The sequence below is a fragment of the Polistes canadensis genome, unplaced genomic scaffold (assembly GCF_001313835.1).
Source record: "Polistes canadensis isolate GaletaPanama2010 unplaced genomic scaffold, ASM131383v1 scaffold_9, whole genome shotgun sequence".
NCBI lineage: Eukaryota > Metazoa > Arthropoda > Insecta > Hymenoptera > Vespidae > Polistes > Polistes canadensis.
In genome coordinates this window covers 331,318-346,131 of record NW_014569556.1, presented here as the reverse complement: position 1 = coordinate 346,131, position 14,814 = coordinate 331,318, and the positions used below count along the sequence as shown (strand labels likewise).

General features: G+C 36.3%; 1 protein-coding gene across 2 annotated transcripts; it reads left to right on the top strand.

The window, feature by feature from the left end:
• Nucleotides 1-247: 247 nt before the first annotated feature.
• Nucleotides 248-2,225, top strand: LOC106792521 (omega-conotoxin-like protein 1). Of its 2 annotated transcripts, none has more exons than XR_001382308.1 (3): nt 248-356; nt 1,009-1,128; nt 1,870-2,099. XR_001382308.1 is itself a non-coding variant. In XM_014758980.1 (3 exons), exons 2-3 carry the CDS (start codon nt 1,030-1,032, stop codon nt 2,002-2,004), a joined length of 234 nt encoding a protein of 77 aa, XP_014614466.1. In that variant the 5' UTR covers nt 692-710; nt 1,009-1,029; the 3' UTR covers nt 2,005-2,225. The 2 variants fall into 2 exon arrangements, 1 of the variants encoding a protein (XP_014614466.1); XM_014758980.1 differs by lacking the exon at nt 248-356 and adding an exon at nt 692-710 and having other exon boundaries at nt 1,870-2,225.
• The last annotated feature ends 12,589 nt before the right edge of the window (nt 2,226-14,814 follow it).

Sequence of the window (14,814 nt, the reverse complement as noted above, 5' to 3'; positions counted from 1 at the left end):
TATTATATGTAGATAGAATAACAAGCTAATGAAAACGACAACGTGAAAATTTTTGTATAAATGAACACGATAAAAGAAATAAGATAATATAGTCGATTTGGAATTGAAATGACGCAAGAGTTCAAACTCGCTTATAAATGACTCACATATGTATATATGTTTCAAGGAAGCCGTTAAAAATTCGTAAAGTCGCCGTTTCTCCTACTTCTACTGTGTATGTATATATATATACTTCATATATAGTATGAACAGAACGAACGAAGTAACGTAGTCGAGGTCGAACTCTCGAGAAGACATCTCTGTGATAGAATCAGTGCGTAGTTTACATTTGTTTTTATAGAAGACATAAACCCTTTGTAAGTATCAAGTTAAAGAAATTAAACTGTCTAATTAATTTCGCGTATTGAAACTAGTTACTATATTTATTGTACATCAATTGTTTCGTTAAATAGAAGTGAAGATTTTTATTAAAAGAGAAAATCTTTCGTGTTATATTATATTTTGTTGAAAGAATCGAGATGCCGTAGTGACATACTTTCTCTTTACATACTCGCACGTATACATATCCGAATAATCACCTTTGCTTATTCCAATAGCTACGTAACGACGAATAAACGTTTTAAAGTGGATTAAATGGTATACACGATCGACCGTGAGTATATAGTCTTTAGTCGTTGGATCCTTTATTCAAGAACGAATCAGCCCGACCGGTAATGATTCATTTACTTACACACTTTTATATTCGTTAATATGGATCTTATGTATTTTCCTTTTATATGGAAGTGTATGTATACGTTGCGTACGCCTGATTGTTCGGTGTTTTCAATGAATATTTCTTTTGATCTTTGAACCTTGAATAAAATTCCTTGTAAAAAAGATTAATGTCATAAGTACCTAAACAATATTGCGACTATTTCATTAGCGAAATAAATAACATTGCATAATAATAATAATAAAAAAAGAAATGAATTTTCAGATATTAATTACGTTTTATAATATTTGTTATAGAATTCCGAGGAAACAGCAAAGATGTCGAAGTTCATCCTCTTGGTTTTTGTAACTCTTCTTGCCAGCACACTTATCGTAGCTGCTCCCGATAAATCAGTCTGCGGTCGACACGGTGACCCCGTCAGTAGACATTTACATACTGCTTGTTTTCTTGCTATGTGATCGTTTCTCGTGATATTCCTCCTTTTCTTTAATCTTATGATACTTTTTCGTTTATTTCAAATCATACATTTTATATTTATATATATATATCAATATTTTTTTCATGTAATGCCCTTGAATTTGTATTTCTATGTTTATATTAAGAGAAACGTTTCAATTGAAATAACATACAATTAATTATTAATTGAAATATAGATAGTGTTCTCCTTTGTTGATCATTTGACTCGTATTATCGACATTTTACTGTATATACGTACGTACTATGTACTCAAAGCTAAGTCACGAATTAGAAATTCTAATCGTGAGAACTAACCACATTCGTATGTTTTAATAAGGTTTAGACTTTTGTATTTGATGATAATCGTATATTGTACTTTTGTCATGTAAATGTTCGTTGAATTATTTTATCGCTACGAATGAAATTCGATTCTGTTATTATACGTTTATTGTGCAAAAAGACGCGATAAGAAAAACATTTAATTCTTTCTTTCTTGTGTAAATGACAATAAAAAAAAAAGATTTTTTAATTATGAAACGAGAGCAGAATATATAAATTTTATTGAAATTATACAGTATATATATCACTAGATGTTGAAGATCACAAGTAAGAAAGTAATATATTTTAAATGACCCTGATTCTTTTTACATAATTTAGTAATAATTATAATTGCGTTTAAATTAATATTTCATTGTTTACAGTGCGTAGTTGATCGTGAGTGTTGCCAAAACATGAGGTGCCATGGATATGCGCATAGATGTCAAGTTATTATCACCTCCGAAGAACTAATGGCGCAAAGAGAAAAGATTTTAGGCAAAAAAGGAAAATCTTATTGATCAACTTTTTATCTTCTTCTGATCGCTCACTGATGATGACGGTCGAAAAGAAAAATAACTTTTTTTTTTTTTTAATATATATTTACATAGATAAAGACAATTACTGAAACAATATTAAGTTACAGCATGATTAAAATGTAAAATTAAATTATTTTTGGAAATAATGAAATGGAAATAACTATAGAAATGTATAACCTGAAAAATAAATATTTTTGATCGTACGTATTTGAAAGATCTGCACATTAAAATAATTCATTAACAAGTATCGATAATGCAATGGAAAATTATATGAAAGGATAATAGAAAAATGACTGACACGAGTCATATCGATCTAAATTTTTGTACGAAATGATAAATACGTATTCGTGTATTTCCTCACAAGAAGTTGGAAATGAAGAAAGGAAAAAAATGAAAAAAGGAAACAAAAAAAAGGGAAAACAAAAAAGAAAGAAAGAAAAAGAGTAGGAAGCAGACAGATTTATCGCTAGAAAAAATTCGCCGGATTTTCTCGAATCACGTAACTCTTCCCAACGTTTCTCGTCATTCGCCCTAACTATAGTTATGCTACGGTGAGCATTCAAATCCGCTATCTCCTATCTCGGTTTACCGTACGCTCGTTAAAAGGCGTACCTTCGTCCGATAAAAAGACTTAGGTGCTATATAGCGAGCCGCCACACGGACTAAAAATCCCAATGAGCTCGACATGTTGCCTACGTGCGAAAGACAGGTAGACAGTCGATGTATATATGTGTGTGTGTGTATGCGTGTGTTGTATACGTGTTTATATGTATGAGAAAGAGAAGGAGAAAGAGAGAGAAAGAGAGTCGCTTTAATTGCATCGACTTATCTCTTGATAAGCTTCAACGTAGAACCTTACCATATGGTAGATTCGAAATCATCGCTTTCGTTGACGATTTCCTTCATCTACAACTATCTATGCTTATGTATTTACTATACATATATATATATGTATACTATATGTGATATATATCTTTGAATCTAAATACGACGAAAACACAACGTATGTTAACGACAACACGATTGCCACGGCGTATTACTGGTTTTCGTTCCAAGATTGTGAAAAGAAGATTCGAATTTAACGAAACACGTCGATCGAATATATTCTATTTCTTTATTATATCATTTTTTCTTCTTCTTTTGTTTAAATATAATTTATCACACATATGTTAGATTTTTGTTTTCCACGCAAATTAGATATAAAAGATATATCGTTAATATTGTATTAAATAGTACGTATTTATGAATAATTAATAACGAGATGAAATAAGTTTTATAATTATTAGCTTTTAAGAAGATAAAAAGAAATAAATTTTCGCGACTTGGATTATTGCGATCGTATAATAATAAGTTCGTTCATTTTATATCCTCTTGGGTAGTGCATATAATCGACGGAAAGACGAGAGAGAGATCTTTCTCGTTTGATTAAAAATTTCCTCGGAAAAATGTTGAACGTTGGTGAGCGAGCGTCTAACAGCAGCACTTCGAACGGTCGAGGAGCTTTTCAGAGATTTTGGAAAGTAGCTGGACTTTGATTCAAAGACCAAAAGCTTCTTCCACTCGTTATACGACATTTTCATTGTGTTTCAATCTCATTAGCGCCGGCTTAAAGTTAAGCACCCCGACTCTTTTACTTTTGGCTTGTCCGCTGTTCGTTGACCGCCATGAACTTTTTAACGGACGTTCGTTCGTCTTTTCTTCTGAAGGTATGTAGCTTATAGAAAGAATATGAAATATACGTAATGTAAAATAGAAGGAATATAATATATATATATAATGCAGTAGAAAAAAAAAAATAAAAGACGAAATCGTGGAAGGGTTTGTTCAAAGAAGTTCGCTAGAAAAAAAGAGGCCAACTTTTCTGAGAGAGTCATTAATTAAATCGATCGTTCCGTCCGCCCTTAATATTCGTAAAGAGAATATAAATATAGAAATTCAATCGCGTTTTTTCTTTTAACTAGATCTTAGGATATTCCAGAATAACTTTTTTTTTTTATCGATCTTTTATAAAGGAAGTAATTATAAACGAAAAATTGGTAATAACGATAATGTGATTTAACTATTTTCTTATGAATTATGTTGGTGCAATAATGTTCACGAACAAAAGAACATATAGAACAGTTACATTAATTTTTTCATTCATCTCTTAAAACGAAGGACTGTTCGGATACATTGTTTCTAAGCACAACAAATAAACGTGTACGTAGTTTATAAACTACGGCAATAAATCGGCCACAAAAAAAAGGTATTTTTCGGGGTCGGTACTCTTTGTAAGCTGATTGCTTTTCTCCACATTTTTCTTTTCATTTTTTTTTTTTCTTTTTTTTCGTTTGTACTTATTTTAACGAGGCAAAAGTAATATTATTATACATAAGGAATCGTTTTCGTTTTGAATGGGATAAATAAAAATGAGATTCTTCTCCTAACAATAATATCGACGTTATTTCACATCAATTATACTAACTATCACGATTACAATATTTGAAAACGTCGATAACACGAAAAGAGTCCTATCTACTAGCGCTCAAGTAAAGGCGTCACCCTGCAAATATTTGCTCCGTGTCCCTTATCTCCCTCCAGCTTAATTGCCATATGGTATCCCCAGGCACGACATAAGGTACCTTTCTGTCTTACGTGGATGTTACAAACACACCTACTTTTTTAAGATATAATAATAATGATGATGATAGTCGATATGTTAAATCAATGCTTACGATTTTAACATACTAACTACATATGTCTTACCTTTTTGTTACTTACATATATGCTTTTTTTCTATAATTAATCATTTTTATTTGATAGGTAATCATTTATAACATAAAATAATAAATACTTATTATTTGACACACGAATAAATCGAATTTTGCAATTTAAACAGATGAAGCAATTAAAAAGAAATTTGATTAAATTTTATCTATTTGACAATCATATTTGAAGATAACAAGAAAGAAAATAAGAATAATAAAAAGTAGAACGGCAAAACGAGAATGAAAAAGAAAATAGCCAAAAGGTTTGTCTTCTAAGCGTCGACTTGCGTCACACTTCTTCCAAGCGACACGGTGTCGCTTCTTTTATCGCGAAGCGCGAAGGTGTGCACACAGTATAAGAAGAAGAAGAAGAGAAAAAAAAAGAAAAAGAAAGAAAAAAAAATAGAAAGAGGAAAAAGAAAGTAAAAAGAGAATAACGAAACGGGTGGACCGAATCGCATTCAGAGGAAATAAACGGGCGCCATCGACGCACTTGAACCGGCACACCAGTCGTCCTCGTGCGAACAGGTACGAACTCGAAGAGCTATACGATGTTGAGACTCGGGCCTGGATTTGGGTAGGTTCGAAAAAAAAAAAAAAGGAAAATATACCAGGAAGAAGGAGAGGAAGAGCAGGTTAAAGGACAGAGAACGAGAACGAGAACGAGAAAGGAAGAGAGAGAGAAGCGGAGACAAACGGTAAGCCGAGGGAAGCACTCGAGCTGAGTCGAGTATCTCTCTTGGAGGTTCCTTTCAAGTTCTTCAGCGATGAGGCGGTGAGGCAGGTCCCGCGAGTCCTTCAGCGCTTTTAAGCTCGTTCTCGTAAGAGAACAAGAAGGTAAAGCTGAAAACCAAGAGACACGTTGATTCTTGCTGCAACGAGAGAGAGAAAGAGAGAAAGATAGTGAGATATTGGGAAAAAAATAAAGATACGAAGAGAGAGAGAGAGAGAGAGAGAGAGGGTGGGATAGATTGCAGAAACGGATGGATGGTATAGGAGTCAGGCCAAGAAGAGAGTAAAAGAGACGAGAAGAGAGAAGAAGCGGAGAAAAGCGAACAAAATGCTGGCCAAGTAGGCGGCCCGTGCCCATAAACAGGCGCGCGGCACAATATGAAAACATTGTCGAGGGTAAAGCCGCTAGGCATACAGCAATGTGCTGAGCTTAGCTGAGCGCGTCCAAGCGCGGAAGTGTAAGTGGAAACGCGGCGGGCACTCGTAAGCCCGATCTCGCGCTCGATCTCTCGCACTGCCACGTCAGGACGTCAGGATTTCAGCTTGCCAGCTCTCTATATAGCTCTTTCCCTCTTTCCCTCTTTTTCTCTTTCTCTCTTTCTCTCTTTTTCCTGCTTATTCACTCGCTCGCTCGCTCGCTCGCTTGTTCGTTGGGATTCGCACGGCCCCGAAAAGTGCCTCTTCGCGGCCCTCCGTAGAGAAAGGGGAAAAAGGACACCCCGAACAACTCGGAATCCGAAGGAATAGGCAGATTTTTTCAGCCCAAATCCCCCCTCGGCCTCGCTCCCACCCCATTGCTTTTTCTACTCGGTTTGGCGTTAATAAACCAGTTGGTACTCGCTATCTTCTCTTGTCTTATTGGAACTCTAGTTTTTGATTTAACAAACGTATATACAATGTTTTAGAAAGAATTGTAATTATTATTTTTTTTTTCTTTTTTTCTCCATCGAATTTAATTCGAATTTAGATCGTCGAAGAACACGAGAAACTATGAGCGACGCATGCGCGATAACATTCAAACTTCGGAGTCGATTATTATCGATGTAACTTTTTATCGGCTTTATCAGTTGGAGAGAAGAAACAAGATAAGCGTGTGAGATATTAAAGGTAACATAAGATATGAGAAAATGAAAGAGCTATCTCACATGACGTATCATGGTTTTCTATTGTACGTATGCTAGCTAGAGCTTCAGGGGGTGACGAAAACGCAACCTGTAATGCGGAAAGACAGGATGGATGAAAAAGAAAAGGGCGTAACGTAGTCGCAAGTAACGATGGAATACACGTAGAAACGTTGGCTACTTATAAAAGAGGGAAATGGGACTAGCCATTTGGGGCAAACTACCCCCGAGTAGACTCACGCGAATGATCTTATCAGATTCGAGCTCCCTGGCTCTTAGTTTAACATAGAAAGTACGTGAACTCGCGCGCACGCTCTCTCACATTGCGGGAAGAGACGAAGACTATCTCGGCTAGCACAATTGATTTCTTGCATTCGTTATTTCCCTGAGAGCGGACACACCGCTGCCGTTCGATGACTTTCCGCAAGCTCCCTAGTTGATATCGCGTCAATTAAGTTTATCATAAAATATTAATGAGTCAGCGTACAACCTATCTAGATCCGCTCGACGCGTTTACAAAAAAGAAGACGATTTTGAAATCAAGACAGGTCCCTTAGGACGCGTAGCGATCGCGATAATGTCAAAACCTGCGTGTTCTATGTATATATCTACCTAGTAGGTACGCGTACCAACAACGTAGCGCTATTTTTTTCCGTGTCTTTACGGCTACTTCGAACAACGTCGATTTTATCCAGACAATGTGGATGTTTCCAATTAAAGTATTTATCATGCCCTACGGCCTAGATCTATATCGCTCGTTTGATTCTTTTACAAAGTCATCTAGGAGGTTCGAGTAAGTAATCGTTTAAACACGTCAAATGACACTATTTTACTCTAGATAAGAGAAGGAGAGAGATAGAGAGTAACTTTTATTCTTTGTATAGTTAAGTTTCTTCACATTCTACTCCATGAATTTAGAATTGTCCGGGGACAAGGACCTACGCTTAGACGTTTACGCCGAAGCATTTCCGAGGATCCGTTGGATTACACGGGCTCGGTCTTGCGAGTAACTCGAGTCGAACTTAACAGTCGGTTAAGTCCAAGGATAGTTCGGACCGTTTGACTAGTCTAGTTAGTCCAGAGGGCACGAAGTCCAAACGGTAAGCCACTTTGCAAGCTGCGCTATACGCCGATGGCTGAGACTCGTGCAACCGAGGTCACGGAGATCTGCCAGTCTTATCTCGATTTGCATAAATTCATAGTTGCCAGCTTTGGGTATCCTTCGACCTAAGGATACCGCGAGAACTCGGCTCTTCTCCCTTCGAGGACGAAACTTTCTGGCTTCTAGCCATTATGGATCCGCGCGTGACCGTGTTTCTCAATAGCTCGCAGACACGAATGCCGAAGACCGATCTTTCTGAGGAATTTCTGCGGTTAACAAGAAAATTGTTCGAAGTATCGAAGAAGCTTAACTCTCATTGCTGAAGTATCGAACGTTAAAGATATCAAATTGTGAAAATGAGAATAGTTGCTTAGTGCATCCACATTGACATCGTTTCCGTCTCTAACGTTAAATTATCAGCTATCCAGTGATCGTTTCGTGCCAAACGAGAGGCACCTCCATCGACGTTGGTGGAGAAACGAGAATGAAAGCAAGAGAAATGAGGAAAGAGAAAGAGAGAGAAAGACAGAGAGAGAGAGAGAGAGAGAAAGTCCAGCGTACGGGCTTTATGGAATTAATAAAATATTCACTCGGCAGACAGACGGCAAAGTAAGGCATATAATAATTTTCTGGCACGCCACCTTGTGTGTTGTCTCCGTCGCCACGGGTTGTACGTGACCACTATCGCGGAATCAGATCAGAAAATGGCGCAAACCTCCGATAAATAAGATAAATATTGTAATGCGCCTTCCCATATAGGAGCAGTATTAGAACCGCTTGCTAGTAGAGTCGCGCTAACGTCGTACCCCCGCGAAAAACTTTCAAAGTCGCGTGCACGTCCATCAGGCAACCGAGGCGAACCCTAATGTCGTGTTTCGCACAAAACGCCGACGATTGGCCTGGTTCAAGGAGATTCGCTGAGTCGACCGAGTCGAATGAGTCGACCGTTATCGCGACTCGCTCTTATCGCAGAGCAGAAGTCATTATTTGTCTATCGTTCGATCGTTCTCTTCTATTCTCACCACATGAGACTCCTACGCTACCTTACTATCTTCTCCCTACAACCACCTTGTCAGCGGTCTAGTTTTCTCTATCTTCCTTAACGTTTACCTTTATCACCGATTATATTTAATAACCCGAACAATTTCGTCGTTCGATTCTCACAACTCGACGATATTTTCCTCGAAGGAAGATCGATCGATCGAATCTGGCTATGAGCGTGTCTCTCATCGAGTATTTTATCGAAAATACCTTTCTTCTCCTAACACCTCTCTCTCTCTCTCTCTCTTCCAACCTTTTTTCCTCGTCATTATTATCACGCAATAGAACAAGATTCATCTATCGATAAAATGTATAAAATCGTTATTTTATCGTACGAGACGAACGACGACATCATAGAATTTTTGCCTCGCGCAGTGTTACTCTTCTTTAGTTTCTACTTATCTTTTATTTTTTTTCTGTTCCTTTCCTTTTTAACCAAAATTTCATTAAAAATATATCCGATTTTTAAATTACAAACGAACGCAAAATACAACTACATACTTTGTAAAAATTTACGAATTTAACGCGGTATCTGTAATACGTTTTCATATTTTCATATTCCTGAAATAAATACGTCATTGAATAGAAAATATTTAATATGGAATAGAATCTCATTATTTTTTCCAGAAAAGAACGAAAATATTAAATGAATAAATATGATCTTATAAAAAATATTTCCAAACAAAATATACTTTATTTTCGTATAATATAAAATTAATCCGGTTTTTTGTCTTCTTTCTTTTTTTTTTTTGTTTCTTTATCAGAATATTTTAATTCATAATCGGTGTGTTAGTATTTTATATTAAAAAAAAAAGAAAAAAAGAAAAAAAAAAGAAAGAAAGAAAAAATAATTATTATAGTTAGTTCGGTAATATCATTAAAAGGAGATTTTTAAATAGAACGAGCTCAAGCGAGGAAACGGCAGCGGCTACACGCGAACGGCCCCGAGAAGGCAACGATAATCATTAGACATAGATTCGCGTAGGGGTGACTGTCCGTTCCTCCCTTTTCCCGGCGGGCCACCCTTTACCCCGCACGGCTCCGTACTTATCCACCGAAATTCAGAGTTCCCTCGTCCGCAGGATGCAGTTCCGCTCGCAAACTCGAACTGCAGCCATGGGGGATGCACGGGGTGATGAGGTGGTGCAGTCGGTTGCCATGACAACCCATCGTCACTGGACACCCCTCAGCCCTCGTTTCACCTCCGCTTCTACCCCCATACACGGAGATCCAGCGACTGGACAACATCGTCCCATGCAGCGTACAAGAGAGAAAGCGAAAGAAAGAGAGATGGATAGACAGAGAAAGAGAGAATGAAAGAGTAAGAGAGAGAGAGAGAGATAGATAGAAAGAGAAAGAGAGAGAGAGAAGGGAGCCGAAAGCACCGCTCTCTTATTACATGCCTCTAGCTTCGTCGATTGCTCTCTCTCTCCCTACTATCACCCTTTACCCCAGCCTTCCCTTGAAACTCGTCCTGTCGGGATACTCTCGGAAAACGGACCTCTTGGACACCGAAAGCCGTACAAGAAACTCAGCTTTTCCGTTTTTTGATTTTAATTAGTTATCTTGTTCTATTACAATATTTCATTTTCAATAAACCCAATCGATTTTTCTCATTTTCTTCACTGATTTTTGATAATATAAATCAAAATTCATATTATTCTCAATAGAATTTTTATGAAGATTAAAAATATTATCAGATAAGTTTGATATAATTATGATATATATATATATATGTTTGAACATTTAACATGTAAATAAAAGATATAACTTAGAATAAAGGTTTCACCGTAACTATTAAGATCGTAATGTCTTAATATTTCGCAGATGAGAATGCTGAGAAATGAAAGGACGAAGGACTGCGGCACACCCTCGAGTTTCTGGTCACGCGAGAGACGACTTTGTGAACTCACCTCGAACGGGAATAATTAATGAGCATCGAGGGAATGGAAGTATGCGTGTGAAAGAATAGTATTTTTACATTTTCCAACACCTCCTAGTTCAGTAAAAGCATTTTGGTAGTTCGCGTTGCGACGAAATTGAACGAGCATGCGAATGGAAGAGTCGATATCGCATAGATAAGCCGACCAGGACTGTGACCATCACCCAACTGAGATAGTCAAAATAGGAACGGATAGCGTAACTTTCGAACTACCTTATAAAAAGCGCAGTTTAACGGAAGTGCGATTTACGAGGTTGTAAAAAGGAGACGCGAATACGTATATATGTTTGTATATATATATATATATTCTATGTATATATCTTTTTCTCTCTTTCTGTACGGTTCGGAATTATTGGACTTCGCAACCCCGTGTTCGGTATATAAAACTTTTAACCCGTAATTCTCCGAGACCAACGTATACAACAAAAAGATGAGTTTATGATACAAAAGAATCAAATATTTGTTATTAGAATCTCTTATTTCGATTTTGTTTTTAAGTCTACACGAATCAGGATACATTGTTAATACCTTCAACATTATCAGTACCAAAATTCTTCTTCTTCTCCAAAAAAAAAAAAGAAACATTACAAATATAATAGCTATTCGCTCAATGAACAAAGAAAAAAAACAATAAAATATAACAATTAGATTGAAAATCGTATATTTAAATAATCACGTGGATTATCAATGAAATTCTCGCGTTTAAAATAATTGTTAGGTATTAAGTTTCTTGAATGTATTTCGTCAAGTTCTTGTCAAAGTTGATTTAGACTTCAGTTTACCGTAACGATAATCCATTTGTTTGTCTATGACCGAAGTCATGCTCCTTTGTATTTGCAAATGTTTCGAGTAGGTGTAAGCGAATTCGATCGGTCGGATCGATTGGATCGATGAGAGAAACTTGTTGTGTAAACGATCGGGTGAGAGGGTAACGAGAAGGGGGTAACAACCCCCTTTCATGTGTCCCGTTGGCACGCTGACCCTATTACCCATTTACACGAGCAACTGGCAGCACACAACACACACACACACACACACAAACACACATTAACACATATATATACATGCACGCACACATATCGAGACACGTTCCCTATACCATTTGATAGAGGCGCGTGGACAACGTGAGCGCGTACCTTCGACGCGCCTCTTCGCGTTCGATACGCACGTATTGGCCCCCATCGATACCGATCAAATACCAAAGATTCTGAGGCAGCCCGAGTGCACGTGCTCTTGAATCGAGGTGCCTGTTGCTCGTCACGTTTCTCCTACGAGAAATATTCCTGGCGTTTGTATCTCGAAACACCTTTCCTAAGTCTATCTATGTTTGTTTGTTCTTTTTTCTTTTTATTTCCCCATCTTTTCATTATATTTTTCTAAGTACATTACGCGCGTAGGATCGCGTAAAATGTACGACATATATGTTAATTTTAATAAAATTAGTTATAATATTGTGCACACAGAAATAATTGATTTCATAATCAAAGGATTAATTAATAAATTAATCTGAAATGTCGAGTTAACTGTTCATGAAAATTTCGCTTCTCTCTCTCTCCATAAAAGAATAAATCAATCATTTGTTTTTCACTCCGATAAAGAAATCATTGTTTATCACAATTATTTATCCTAACTTACTTATCCCCATTTATACTATTTTATTTTTTATTCAAATCAATTTCATACCTTTACGTTTATCGATTGATAGCCTTTTCCGGATAACACGTTAAATAATGCAAAATAAAGATCAATTGAATAAATATAGTAGATAGAAAAATGTCGCCTGTTGTATGTCTTCATGCTGTACGTCCACGCGTGGAAATTCCTAAAATCCGTTTTACCGTCGTACAAGCTTGTATACTACTTTCTAAGTTAGTTCCAGAACGTATCGTAGAAAGACGTCTTGATATTTTTTAACTTTGCTTACAATGATTACACCATAATAATCTCTATTAATATTGAAAGTTTTGGTGAACAATTAGTAGACAAATTTTTTAAATTTTCGGGAGGAATTATCTTATGATCGGCTTGTTGTACATTAAATCGTAGTACGATTGTATTGAGTGACGGTTCGATCGTTTCACGACATGCTCTCTCTCTCTTTCCCTCTCCCTTTCCCTCTTCCTTTCCCTCTCCCTCCCATGATCCCATCGATTGACCGAGGACGCGTATTTATTGTCGCGTTGCATTTAAACGGCCTAATGAACCGCGCCGAGGCAACGCGTTCGCGCCGATGCGTGTAGGCGTTTATACATATATATCTATATGCACGTACACGTCTCACCCCATACGATCCGATCCCGTGTTTATTTCCACAATCAGGCGAGTCATAATGCTATTATCAGAGGGTGCACCACGGGGGTGAACCACTGTATCCCACTACACCAATGTAGACGACCTACTGATACGGTAACCCTATTGAGAGTGTCCGTACACAGAGCTAACGTTTGGGAAGAGTTACGGCTAGGCATCGAATTCCATTGACTTTTATCTTTTCTACAAAAGTGATTTGTTCTCTTGATTTTCTCTAACAAGAGAAAAAGCGATTATCTTATGGTTTGTATTAGTATGAATGAAATATACATAGTGCAGTTACTGAATTAGTTATACAATTGTGTTGAGATCACCAAAGGGCGATTCTACTTGTCAAAATAAATCGAAGAAATAGAATAACATATTTTCGTTTGATGCCTTGTTTTTGAGAAAATCCTACATAGACAAATATTTGGAGTACGCGTAAAAAACTGAACTATATATTTTTCCAATAACTCATCAGTTACTAAAGTTTTCTTTCTCTTATGTTCTCGTATTCACTGCTTTCTGTTATATTTATATTTTATTTTTAGCAAAACAATTTGTTTCCTATACGTTCTGTTTCTATAGTCGAATTGTAACAAGAATGCAACAGTAGAAGCTGAATACTACAAACAACTAGTTTCAAATAATCGCGATTCAGATAGAAAGGTGATACAGATAAAAGAGTAGAGATTAATTGAGTAAGGTTTTATTGCCGATCATGTGTTATTAGTTGCACGTATTAATCAAGCTTACGCGTTATGTGGTTTATATAATCATAGTAATAACACAACTTTTTTTAATAATAATATTGATTATATTATTGATTTGAAATTGAAGGAAATGCAGTCCTTTGTATAAGAAGATCTCATTTCATTCAACTGAAAAAAGATATTTCAAGGATAAAAGCCAAATAATTCTTAGCTGGTTTCGTCTAGGAGTCTAACTCTCTTGCTTATTTATTGCTTATTTGACAGAATCTAAAAAGCATAATAATGACAATAGAGGTAATATTTTTGTTCATTCCTTAACAAAAGTCCAACACATCCTGAAGGTAAAATGCTTTGTATAGTAGTACGTATCTAGATAAAAAAGGTATTACATAATACATAATATGAGCACGCGTGTTTTAATATGTTTCTTCCATAATTATCATAAATTTGGTGATAGCAGATGTTTAAATTTAGAATTGTTAGCATACAATTTTTTCGGAAACGAAACGTTAAACAAAAAAATGTTCTTTTTACATGTAGAATCACCATCCTCTCGGATACACCTCGTAAGCATGCGCTAAAAAAGCATATAAGATTAAAATGATCTCTCTGTAGTAATAAATAATGAAAAAATATAAAAGAATGTGATTATTTAAAGAAAGTATAAAAAACAAAAATGAATATTAAGAAGTTGCACAGTTTTATTGGGATATATAACGAGAAAAATAAATAGAAAAAGAATGAAAATACCGAACGCGATAGGAAACAAAATTTGAAGGCCCAATTCTCAATCGGCCTCGGCATAATTGCTTGGATTTCATTTGATACGATATCGATAGCAGTATGGAGTTGATTTATAGTGACACTGTACCGTTGTTGCCGGTAATTTTATCTCCATCAAACGTTTTTCCAGGAAATCGAAGCCAAATGGGAATATTAATACCTCATTGTACTCTCGCGTGTTGCCGACACTTTTCCCGTTGCGCGCCGATGCTTCCCATCGATTTATTTACCAACACCCCTCCTTTTTTGTTCATAGATTAAAGTGAGTACTTCGAACGGTGCGCTTGCTCTCGTATAAACCTACACACGCATGTATACA